The sequence below is a fragment of the Scardinius erythrophthalmus genome, assembly GCF_964197995.2.
Source record: "Scardinius erythrophthalmus genome assembly, chromosome: 9".
In the NCBI taxonomy this organism is placed as follows: domain Eukaryota; kingdom Metazoa; phylum Chordata; class Actinopteri; order Cypriniformes; family Leuciscidae; genus Scardinius; species Scardinius erythrophthalmus.
In genome coordinates, this window is record NC_138229.1 from 27,825,998 (window position 1) to 27,839,180 (window position 13,183).

The 13,183-nt window shown below is 37.6% G+C and overlaps 1 protein-coding gene across 1 annotated transcript in view; it reads left to right on the top strand.

The window, feature by feature from the left end:
• Nucleotides 1-5,665: 5,665 nt before the first annotated feature.
• Nucleotides 5,666-13,183, top strand: part of arhgap21b (Rho GTPase activating protein 21b) — a 67,345-nt gene continuing 59,827 nt past the window's right edge. Inside the window, exons 1-2 of the mRNA XM_081375421.1 lie at nt 5,666-5,894; nt 6,748-6,914. Of these exons, the coding sequence (XP_081231547.1) occupies nt 6,840-6,914 (75 nt within the window). The 5' untranslated portion in view covers nt 5,666-5,894; nt 6,748-6,839. The remainder of the gene's footprint in view (nt 5,895-6,747; nt 6,915-13,183) is intronic.

Genomic DNA, 13,183 nt, shown 5'->3' on the forward strand with positions numbered 1-13,183 from the left:
AGTAGTATCATACTCATATTTGTCACTATAGTCTTAGACTTTGACTTGACAAAGCATTTCCTGAAAGATGTTTTAAAGGGCCTTGAAGTTTTAAGCTCATAAAGACATTATTTCATTTGAATACTTCAAGATCTGTACAGTGGCAGCATCTGAAAGTGCATTGAAAAGGTTCTTTATTGGCTTTTATGGTTCTATGAACATCCATGGAACCTTTTCATTGGAAAAAAAAGATCTTTATAGTAGAAAAAGGTTCTACACACACAAAAGAAACTGAAATGGTTCTCAAATTTCATAGCTGTGAAAACCCCCTTTTGGAACCTTTATTTTTAAGAGTGTACTTCCCTATACTAACAACAGTATGTGAAAAGAGTAGTGTGCTAAAGTCAGAACTGTCTGAAGGTCTGTGCCAAGTTTAGTGGACATAGCTGGAATTGCAGTCAGATATTAATATTAATAGAAGTCTCTTGGATTTAGATAGTCAGAAATAAGGCATAGGCCATATTTAAACCTCCCAAGTCAAAACAGACTGAAGGACTGTGCTAAGTTTGGTAAATGTTGCTTGAAAAGTTGTTACAGTCAAAAAAGAGTTAGTTTTGAGAAACAGATTATACAATAGCAGTGCTTTGTAATTTTTTCAAGCCAACGTCATGAATTGAAACGTGAAAAAGGCCAGTGATTCGAATTTTAACATAAAGTTTGTGACTAAAATTACAGAAAAATGAAACCTAATTAGGAATTTGGCCACAATTTGCCTTTTAGATCAGCTTTAATACTTAATTCACTATGCACTTCCAATAAAGATTTACGAATGCGTAAAAGTGATTGAGAGGCCATAAACACCTTTAGTCTTCATTCTGGTGTTCATGAAATTGTCTCCACACTCACTGCTAAATGAGTCCAGTCGTGGTCCCATTTTATTGTTTAGCAGTGCGTGTGGAGACCATTACATCCTGGAATTTGGGAAGGTTATAAGTGAATAGTGTTTGCACCCGGATGTGCATGGTCCTGTTAAATGGCTTGATATTTTTTGGCCATTAAATACCCCTCATTAGAACTAAAGACTCCCACAAGACTGCTGTTCATGTCATTTGAAATCCCCCAGTGTGTTTAACAGATGGCAACACACTTTGTGAGGTGAAGGTATCCTTTGGCTTTTCAAAAACAAAGTAATCCGAATGCAGGAAATAAAGTCAGTTATGAGTCATACCATGATAGGCTGCTTGTTCATTGTTCAGGTCTCCAGAGCTATTAATATAAGTGGGTTGACTGATAGGCCTAACTAAATTAGTTGTGTTTACTGGTACTAGAATAGAATATAGATCTTTATTATCGTAGTCATTAACGAAAGACTGTTTAGCAGCTCACAAGGATGGGCAAAAATAGAAAACGCAGACAGTGAGGTAGTTTATTGCTCATACTTAGAATTATGTATTTGAACAAATTCCTAAACCCTTTTACTTTCCATTTGCTCACATCCAAGTTTTTTTTTTTTGTTCCAATCATGGGATTCAATTTTAATTATGTTTGTTTTAAATAATTTTTATTTGTTACAAAATTTCACGAATTAAACAGCTCATAAACATACTTTATCACTAGAAAAAAATGAAATAACCCATCAAACATGAAAGTGTTATGCAATCATTTAAGACATTTCTCCCTATATAGAATTTTTTTTGGCATAAAAAGTTCTTTAAAACTGAGTCTTATAGGGTTCTATATATAACCCCATTGAACCCTTTTTTTCTGAGAGTGTACACACCCAAAATTGAAAACTTCACGACTGTGGAACTCAAAAGACGTCTGGCAATGGGAGGTCAAAATAAGATTGGACCCCATTGAATTTCATTGTATGGACAAACAACACTGAATCATTTTTCAAGTTAGTTCACTATACTTTTGGGTGAACTTTCAACTACATGGTCCATATGCAGAGACCAGAATACATTAGACATGGAACCTGTGGACAAGGGCCTGTATACCTCAAGCCCATATCGTGCCTACTTTGGCCCAGTCTCCACCCAAATGAAAGCATACAACCACCATTTAATGAAAAGTTTTTGGTTTCAAGGAAGTGAGTCATGACATATTTGATCCTCATGTAAAGTTACAGGCTGTGAGTTTCCTTTTACAGTGGTGTATATGTGGAATCTAACATACATTTCTGTAATGATTCAGCTCTGGCCTTAAATTAAAGATAGACAATGAATTGTGTATTCAAATGGCTCTGCTGGAGGTCTGAGGCTTCTCTGTCTAGACTAGATAGATACTAGGAAATGACAAAAAATAATTGATGTTGCCTCCTTGAATGTCTGCAGAGAGAACAGGCCAAACTTCAACAAACCGACTGTAGCCTAAATATGCATTTTCCATCAATCTAAAATCCTTAAATCACTCACTAACTTGCGAAATTATGTTATAACTCCTGTTTAGATTAGTAACATATAACCAGCATTTCTTCTAAAAGTAGCCCCCCCCCCCATTTACAGCCCAAATAATACACTTTACAGCGACAATATAGGCAATAAAAACTAAAAACATCTTCCAGACCAAACTTTTGAACAGCAGTGTTGTACCCCCTCAAAAAAGTGGCTTCCCTGTAACTTGCCTTGCACCATGTCCTACATGAGTGATTCATCAAATCATGCAGCTTGCTGAGGAGATTTAAGCTATAATTTTCATATCTAAGTACCAGATTATCAGACGTTGGGTTATTTTGACCTGGGCTGTATAAGCCTGGCCCTTACAACCCACAGGGTGCTCTGGGCGAAGCAGCTGGATAGCAACACACCACTCAGAACACCTTAGAAACCACATGGCCAATGGCAATGCCACATGGCAAGCAACCACCACTCACCCTGTAAAAATATAGTTTTTAATGTCATTTTAAAGCCTCATCTAAGGCTTCCACAAAGCAAAGGAGCACACCCAAAAGCAACATAGCTGGCGTCCTGATTGTCCTGAAGTTTTAGATTTGTTCTCATGATTTGAAAGATAAATAAAAGTGGGGCATTGATAGAGTAAGTGGACATTCACAATAGAAGATGGGTGGAGCCGTCGTGCCTTATTCATACACCTGACACATGACTCCCGCATTTCAACAGCAAGAGGGAGTTTCAGTGTGCTGTGAAAACAAAGCATCACTCTCTCTGTTTGGCTGTTTAACCACAGTTTTAGATGGGTTTGTTCACTATTTCAATGCACTGGCCCTCTCTGAGGAGTGTGTAAGTGAAGTTGAAGAAACCTTAGTATCAAAAATCTGTTTCCGCAGTATAATAAAGGGCGAGATAATCTGAGTATGATTGGTAATATAATCTCTCTGGGAGTCACATATGTCTAAAAACACCCTCCCAAACACATAAGCTTGCTTTTCAGCACTGTTTCAACTGAATTTGGATAGACTCAGGCTAAACAAAGATGGACACTGTTCCTGTTTTCAAGTTATAACTGGCCGGCATGTTTCCAAGTTGGTCACAAGAAGGACATGCAGCTGACTGACATTCTTCCTGAAGGCTGCTTCCCGAGAGAGTGTCTGCTGTGGTTTGAGCTCCGTTCCAGATCAGACTTCGGAGAGAGGAATTCCCTGGGCTGGGAAGTATTGTGAAAGTCCCTGGTCAGGACGACCTCGGAACAAAGGCCACCCAATCCCTGAAACAGGTGGCCCCTTCGGCTGGCCATGAATGAAAGGAACATTTGTGCGAGCCTCTAGAAACTGAACACTTTTCACAGGGCTCTCTTTTCAGGTTACTGCCTGTGCTCTCTCTTTCTTTGTGTGTCTGAATATGTACTTATTTCCATCTAACCGAACCAATTTTTTTTTCAAATGAAATTTTGGATCTATCTATCTATCCATCCATCCATCCGTCCGTCCGTCCATCCATCCGTCCGACCAACACAACACAATCTCATGTCAATTCATAACTTTTTTTATGTTTTGGTGAATTGGTGGCTAATTGGTATGAATTTGTACTTTTTTTTTCGTAAAATAATTGTACGTTTTTGTAAGATTCACATTGTACAAATTCATATGAAATCACCACCTGGTAACATGCAATACAATAGACACAATTGAGCAGATCTATATCTATACAAGATACATTTATCCAAAGTGGCATACAAATGACAACAATACAATCAAATATGGTAGTGATACCATACCAAATGGTTGTTACAAAAATGCTGCCATATATATATATATATACAGAATTTTGAAATCAACACACACACATATATATATATATATATATATATATTGAGCAATATATTTTATTTCTCAGAATTGATTTCAAAATGAATTGTGCATATGACTTATATTCTGATAAACATTGATACTGACACCGATACTGACTTAAGTGTATTGGAATAGCAAAGAGATGATGGACTAACTCTGGTGAAGCTCTCTCAGATTGTGAGCATAGCAGTCGCTCCTCATGCGTCCGCTTTTTGGGGCACAGTGTGTGTGCAGACATTCCACAGCCACTGCCAATCGCATGCCAAAACTGCCCGACCCCGCTTTGAACTGGGCCAAACATGTGACTCCAGTAATCCAGACAAACAGTTGTATTTGCGAGAGAGAGGAGAGAGAGAGAGAGAGAGAGAGAGAGAGAGAGAGAGAGAGAGAGAGAGAGAGAGAGATTTGACAAAAGCATAAATGTCCAATATTACAGTTGTTCACATATTTGTTGACAGAAGTATATCATTGAAAAGTATTTTCTTATTATAAAATATGGATTTATTAGAGAACTCCAATATATTCATAATAAATATTTAGCAGTGTTCTATTATTTTTATTGGCATGATAAAGGTTTTGAGGGAAGAGTATAGGGTAACACAAACAGTTTCTTGTATTGCCTGGTCAAACTGTCACAGGGTGACATATAAACAACAACACTGTCCAGTTTTTGTGTTTAGAGACAAAACGTCCTTACAAGACGTTCCGTCCCACACCATTGCTCCATTTGTTCTGGTAGCATATGACAACCAAACAATCAAATATGGGAGGAGAAAACACATCCTCACTCGTATAGAGTGAATACTTGAATGTTGGCTACTTTTGGGTCTGATCATAAAACATTTGAAGTATTGGATTGATACTTCATGGCTTTTACTAATCCCATGTGAACTGATTATAAACAAACTTTCAGGTTCATAACAATGCATCAGTATGCAGCAAGTGTTTCAGAGACCACAACAAGTAGAATACATTGCTGTGAATTTCCACTTGCTAAGATTCAGTTTGTGTACACAATTAAGCAGTTCTGTTCTGACAGTTTTTTTTTTTGTTGTTGCATGGATTTATTTTAATGTAGGCTATTTGTCTGTAATGTGTTGTTGTGGTCAAACTGGCCCCAAACAGAAAACTTGGTATATTGAATAACAACAGTTGTATTTCTGAAAGGTGTCTATCTTGTACAACACTGGGTTAATGCTTCAATAATATTACTAAATGTTGTCCATAAAAACGCTAGCTGTGATGAGAAAAAACAGGAGTGATAAATAAATAGAAACATTTTTTTTTTTTAAATGACTTGACAGAGATAACAGATTGTTTGGAGAAAAATAGTATTTGTAACAACGCAAATCATTGGCTGAAATTTAAACGAGAAGTGTTAGGAAGAATCTGATTGGATGGAGGGTCCGCCAGCTCGCGAAAGGGTGGCGTTTCCAAGGATTCCGAGTGCGCTCGAGCCCCGATCCAGCGAGTGCCGCGCGCGCGTGTGCGTCGAGTTGGACCGGGGAATAGGAAAACTTTCGTTCTGTTTTTATCCATCTAAAACACTCGGGTTGAGGCCAGGACACGGACCTACCTTGTCGTTTAGACTCTTCTAACGAATTAATGAGTTTTTTAGTGCGCAATGGGCGTTTACAGCGTAACATCAGCGCTTTATTCCCAACAGGTAGGTGCTGGCTAGCCATTACAATACCAGTTAGCCTTTACTTTGTTTTGCTAGCTACTTATGCTAACCAGAGCCCAATGTTTTATATATCACTCAGAACACTTAAACTTTATCCAACACGCAACGTGCCTAATGTGTTTACTCGTTAAAATGAAGTCCGGCACTTTCAAAGTGAATATAAATACATTCTGTTGTGTTTGAGGAACGTACTCGACATCAATTCACGGCAGAAAGTTTCCAGCGCTGTTAGCCGCTCACACACACACACCAGTTGAGTCTGACCACACCAGATCAAACCTCTCCGCTTACAATCAGATTAGACTCTCTGTCTTGGGTTATCATTTTATTTTAACAGGATTAAACTTGTTTAATCAGCTCGTGCGTTTGATATCTCAGAGTTTGAGCTTTTAATAAAGAAAGGTGAAGGCTCGTGTAACCATGTGGCACAAGGGAATGGCTCGCGTTTTGCTGGAATAAGCGATTTTTAGGGCGTTTATGTCGGCCGAAGTCTATTGGCCACTACGGTTTACGGAGTTACTTCAAAACACCTGTCAAAAAGAAACCAGAACAAATCGGAAATCGCATCAAACGTCTTTATATATAGCCTATATATCTGAATGTGTGCAGAGAACCGTGAAGTTGATTACAAACACAATGCAATCTTGTTTTGAATTTGAAATAAAGGGTTTCATTTGGAAAATTGTAGTATAACCAAAAATGTAAACAAGTGAAATATTATTATGATCATGTCAAGGAGTATTTTTTTTTTTAGTAATTAAATGTTTCTAAAGCTTTTGTAGTTTAATAAGGTATGTTTAGTATTGATAAGGTGTGTTTTTATTTTCTCCCCCAGGGTTCTTTACCCAAACCTGTGGAAAAGCAAATCCAGTGTGATGTTGAAGCTGATCTGAGGAGATTTCTCTAGATGTTGGCTGCGGTAGTGAAATGATGGCAACACCTTGGAGGAATTCAGGCGACGAGGATGAGCTGAATTATGCTGGCGCATCTCCACATTGCGAGGTGAGACCCATGGTTTATCTTTACTGGATGCTTATTAAAGGGGCGGCACACACAATATGGTGATGGATCATCATGACCTTTTGGGTCACTAGCCAAGATCTCTGACTGTAGGTAGGCTAATACCAATTGTGGGTTGATTGAGATAATCTACCATTCCTAAACGTTTCTTACAAATCATCAATATCATTTTTTAATTAAAAAGGTATGTTTGAATCATTGTGTAATTTTAGATGAGCCAGTCTTTATGATCTCTGATTTAAAAGAACCGCTTGTGTGCTCTGTGCTGCCACAGATGGTTTTTATTCAGTAGACAGTTTGTCTTTGTGATTTGAATTGTGTGCTTCTAGGCAAAGCACTTAAAAAAAATACAGGTCATTAACACTTCCAATGAAACATACGCTGTCATTTGTCAGAAGTTGATCTTGAATGCAGCATGAATGAGACGATTCAGATGTAAATAGACAATCGGCTGAATTTCTGCTTCTGTTTCCTACAGAATTTTGTGAGACTATGGGGGTGGACCTTGTTTCTTTTTAATTTTTTTCTCCTTTTAATATTAAAAATGTTGTAGACTTAAAAAAAATGTTTTTAGGAAGGCCAACAACTGGAATCCAATTAATAATAATAATAATCATACTTTATTATTATTATTATCATCTCTAAGACAGTAATACATTACTATTGTAATACAAGGGCACTGTAAATTTCTAAATAAGTATATTTCTTATTAATATAATACTTTTTAATTTCCTCACTTGCGATAGTTAAACCCTTGAGCTTTTATTTTGCGGGGAGACCTTAAAGTTTCTGTCACAACAGGTTTACAAGCGTGTCTCATTACAATTCTAGAGGAATTCTGGAAGCATCTGAACACAGTGCAGCACTTCGATTTAAAACGTAGCGCAACAGACAACATACTTCATTAAATCGCAGCCTTTTGCTATTTGATAAGTGCACTAAGACATATCGTGATTATTTTAGTTTAATTGACAGATACTTTGCCAAAGCAACACAGAAAAATATAAGCTAATGTTAAAGGTCTTTTATTTTCTAATGAGAAATGTAAATATTTTTCAGTCATTCAGGTTAGACCGCCAAAGTCTACATGATTAATGGGAAACACTATTCTGACTAACATCGTTCCATTGGAAAATCTCAGCAGAAACATGTTGTTCAGGTCACAAGATTGAATTAAGTTGAGCAGCCTGTTGTTGTTGTGTCACTGACTGGTGTGGAATGCACAAGCTTTATCCGAATCCACTCATTTTTTCCTGAACGCCTTACATCTATTCTCGAATTGAAGAGATTCTCTTTTTCCAAAGTCCTGTTATGTGGTATTTATCCACGCATTGTAGTAGCTGCATTGTTTGATGGTTGTATCGCTGATGTTTTGTTTATAGCCATGTGTGCTAAACCTGTTTTCTAATGTGGGGAGTTTGCATATCAAAAGCAGTCTTTTGGAAGTCCGGGCTGGTTTCGATTTTTAGCTTTGGTTAACGCTTTGACTGTTGATGAACTCTGTTGTTGTCCTGCAAACACAATGTTTTGATGCTTGAGCATTTTGGCACACAACGAGTCTGGATTTTTCCACACTTTTCCACAGTCTGGAATGTATTTGCTGTCTGAAATTCCTTTTGTAGTTTATGAGAAACACGAAGGACTGTAATCTGTAATCATAAGTGTGTGCAGAAGAAATGAAATTCTTTGGATGCTCTTGAAGGAAATTCCCTGGCAGGCTTTTTCTCTAGCGAGGAGCATCCGTTTATCTGCGAGTTGGCTGTGGGGGAAGCTTTTCGAAACGGTCTGAACCACACAGTCAGATCGCAGTGCAGCTACAATGCAAACAGCTGGTGTGAAACCCCTTCCGTTGAACACATGGTCAATGTGGGGACCATCTGAATGCTGACACTGTCAAAATAAAACGTGCGATATTGCTTGTTCTGAGTAGTTGGGCATTAACTTATGGCTTTCACATTTCAGTGTGGGTTGTGCGGATTTGGCCTCACATAGGAAGGTTTGTCTAGTTTTTTTCTGTAAGTTAGTTAAGCAGTAACACTGACCATCTTTTCTCTTGCTCTCAGTTTGAGGCATCCGACGTGGTTGGATCTTTTCATGCGGGCATGAACCTGGTTGATGATGAATTGGTTTAATTTTTAGTTTCAATTTGTTTTGCTAAAACACTTTGCAGAAGCAGGATTTTCCTTTATTAAAAAGAAAGTGAAGTAAGATAAATGGGGAAAAAAGTTAAGTGAGTGGTGGTGATTTATCTTGGGTATCGCTGTCATGCTGTGACATTAGTTCCCGGTTAGTTCCTTTTTATATATAGTTGGCTCCCACGAATCAACATTTTTGTGCTCAGTCTGCCGAATCTATCCACTGGCCTTCTGAATGAAGACCTTTGTATAAACCCCTGTCCACGTTCATGGCAGGTTGAAGGTCATCTATTTATAGAATCAGCCGATTTGTGCTCACATTAGCCCTCCCCTTTAATCTAATATTCGGCACTGTCTCTGTTTTTCTGCTGAAATGGAGTCAGAGGACGGGATGTCTCTCTTCTGCCAGCGGTTGGTCTGACATCAGGAGTTTTCACAAGGAAGGGAAACCTGTTGACTGCATGTTGATTAGACGAGCCAAACATTTAATGTGTGAATATGAAAATGTAGCCCAAGTCTTTTTTTTGTCTGGTGCTTGTTCTGTGTGGCTCAGCTGAACTCATTTTGATGGAAGTGAAAAATGTGGAACTCTACATTATCACTGGTTTTTGATTAGTAACCTTTTTTTCTCTCTGTAAAGATTTGTACTCAAGTGACTCATTTATTTCAACAGTCCTTGGTGTAAATAATATTAGCTCACTGTACTTGGCGTCCAGCAGTACATTACTCATATTCAAAGTGTTAAAGGTCATTATGCACCAGATTTGGAATGTCACAGGATTGTGTTAGGCAACTCTTGTACTGTGCATTTCCCAGATCTTGTGCTATCTTATTGAGGATAGTTCTGACAGTAATTAAAATTGTCATCATTTACTAACCCTCATGTTGTTCCAAACCTGAATGATTAACTTTCTTCATAAAAAAAATACTTTGAAGATCTCCAAGCTGTTCTTTTCCATTTAAAGATATGTTGCTTTTAAGTTTGAAAATGTGTGAGATTTAAATGGTTTGCAGTGAATCTCAGTCGGTTTTTCATACAAATCTATTGTAAGGCAGTAGACTTGGACTGTCCTTTTGGATTCTGTTATATATTTCTTTTTTATGGAAAATTTTCTTAAGCTTGGAGGTTCATAAAAATTTCTCGTTCCTTTAAAACAGCATCACCCCGTTGTTGTAATGTTGACAAAATTGTGAAATGCATTTTGGGTAGATGAAGTTGGGTGGAGTTGGTCTCTTAACAATTTTTTTTATAAATGCTTTTTAGTGCACAAGGCATTTTTGACCCTAGTTGGGTTGTTTTTTTCTGGTTGACCACAGTTTCCTCATTGAATAAAGAGACGCTGGAGGGGATGACTAATGCTTCCTCCTGCTACTTCACTGGTGAATAAATGCCTAACTCCTCATAGAACTTAGCCTATATCTATGTGTTGATTTGGTTTAAAAGTTTTACTGATTAAAACTGATTTAAGCATAGGCTAATCTACATTTAAGGTAGTATACTAATCCTCATGTTGGTCCAAACCTGTTTGACATTCTTCTGCAGGGCTTGAAATAAATTTTGAAGAATGTTTGTAACCAAACATTTTTGGTGACCTTTGAGTTCTATTGAATGGACTTAAAAAAAAAAACACTTAAACATTTCTCAAAATAACTTTATGTTCCAGTTAAGAAAAAGTCATACAGGTTTGGAAAGACATGAGTAATGAGGGCGTGTAAATTGTGACTGAATTATTTTTTGGGGGGATGAAATCTCCCTTTAATGTAATTGGTTCACTTGTTCATTCACAATAACCAATGGATAAGGGTTTCAGCAAACACTAAATACCAAGCACATTCTGCATGATATATTACGAGATTGTTTTTCATTGTCTAATAAATTGGTATCAGAATGATCATTAGATACACCTTAAAGGATGAAAAGTATAGTAATATGGAGCAGAAATATGTACATGGTAGTAAGAGACAGAAATGTATTGGTTGTAGCATTCCTAGCTTTCTGCCCTTTTCCTGTGTCTCTGCCCTGTTACTGATCGTCATATGATTAACTCCTGGGCCAGAAGGCAAAATAGATTCTCAATTCAATAGAAAAAGACAAATTGATTTCAGCCACTCCTCTGCCTTAAAAGAACAGCATACCAGAGTCCAGACATGCTTAGTTCAGTTAGAGTTTATTCATTTAGGATTAGGGCTGCAACTAATGATTATTTTGATAATCGATTATTTCTTCGATTAATCGGATAAAAAGCCCAATTTTCTTTTCTATTTTATTTTATTGACAAAACACACTATTCCACATCCTGCCCAAACCAACAGGCCAACTGAATGCTATGAAAACATATATGATGAATATTATCTATACTTTATGCAAAAGAGCTATAAAGCAAAAATACAGTTTAAATCCCTACATTAAAAATGAAGATAATAATAAAGATAATAAAGATAAATACAAACTCAGTGTTAACAGATAAGAGGAATGTTCTGCAGGAACGCACATTCACTCTTACTTCCATTTCTTTATCCTGTAAATAAGAAATGTCGTACTATTGTAATTACATGCTGTTATACCTTTACAGTTATCACTCTCATAAAATACTTCAATTACATTTACAATTCAGTTTAACTTCTTCAACAGATATTTCAGCAAAATAAATGTTTTTGCGCTGAATATTTATTGTCTCCCTCTCTAATACGTCTCGTCTGCTTGACGCGTGCTGGCGCTCGTTCAATAAAGTCTGAAGTTTAACACAGACTGTCAGGATGAGCCTTTCTTGCAAAATGGAAATACTTGTGTGAATTTTGTAACGCTTACAGATAAGGATATAACCGTAAAATGTTTTGTGTTACGTATCAACACATTAAATAGCACACACATCTGTCAAAGCGCTTGACAGGGCAAGCCATGTTAAACATTACGCTAATGCATTAGCTTGAAGCTTAAAATAAAGAATTCTCATTTTTTGCAATTTGGATCACGTATCCTTCCAGCAACAGCTCACTCTGTTTCCACCACTATTTTTTAGATGCATTTTGTCCATAGAAATGCGTTATTCAGTGCTGTAATTTGATGCGACTGGCGGAAGTTTTCGGTGCACGGTCGGCAGACGCGACTAATCGATAATGACATCGATGAGTTTTTGCAGCCCTATTTTGGATGAATAATCATTGACCCATGTAAGTGTAAGACCCATGAAAGAACCAACAGAGAAAAAGTATATAACGTTAAAAAGTATACTTTTACTATACATTACTACAGTAAACAGTTTAAAGTGGTGCAAGCACTGTAGCCACACATTGGCTGAGACTGACATGTAAAGCATCCAATCACAGTTCGTTTTGCTCTGCTTCATGTTAAAGGAGAACTCGGCAACTCTAGCGAACTCTAGTCACTTCTTCGCTGATTTTCCCTTTTGTTGTCGCATGTTTTCCCCACAAGCTCCCCCTACAGCTGTGGGGGGGCGTATATTTCACAACACGGTCGTAAAAAACTCACTTGCGGCGGCCTCCTCCCCCTCTCTACCGCTGCTAATGTGCGTTTGTTTTGATCGGAGCAAGCCAACTGTATCGTGTGGAGCTATGTCTACCGAGGTGGGTAATCTGGTAATACATCATACATGCGTGTGTGTTTATGTTGAATTGCTGTAAAGCAATTTGTGTTTCGCGCTCGTTCTCGTTCTCATTCTCGCTTCTCACGAGACTTCCAATTTCTATCTTTCCGGGACGGTAGTCCCCAAGTTGCAAGGTTGGTTTTCCGCCTGGGAACGTTGGGGGGAGCGGGGAAAGTCACCAATATCACCAGAACAGGTTGTTTAACCATCCAAATGATTTCTAGACAGTTTTATTAAGTTAAAAAAGTTACCAAGTTCTCCTTTAAGTGACGTGAAAATATAACTCCAATGTCCTATAACTCCTATAATGTCCCTACTCCCTACAATAACGGACTGTCGTGTAAAACTCTTGGACTTATTTTAAAAAGTCTATGCTGCGAAATTCACATACTTCACATACTTTTGAAAATCCAGCATTTAGTTGATCCTGATAAGAGCTCTTTGTCACAGCTGTAAATGTGACAACTTTTTTCTTCAATGAGGGGGCTTGGTATAACAAAGGCTTTGTTTC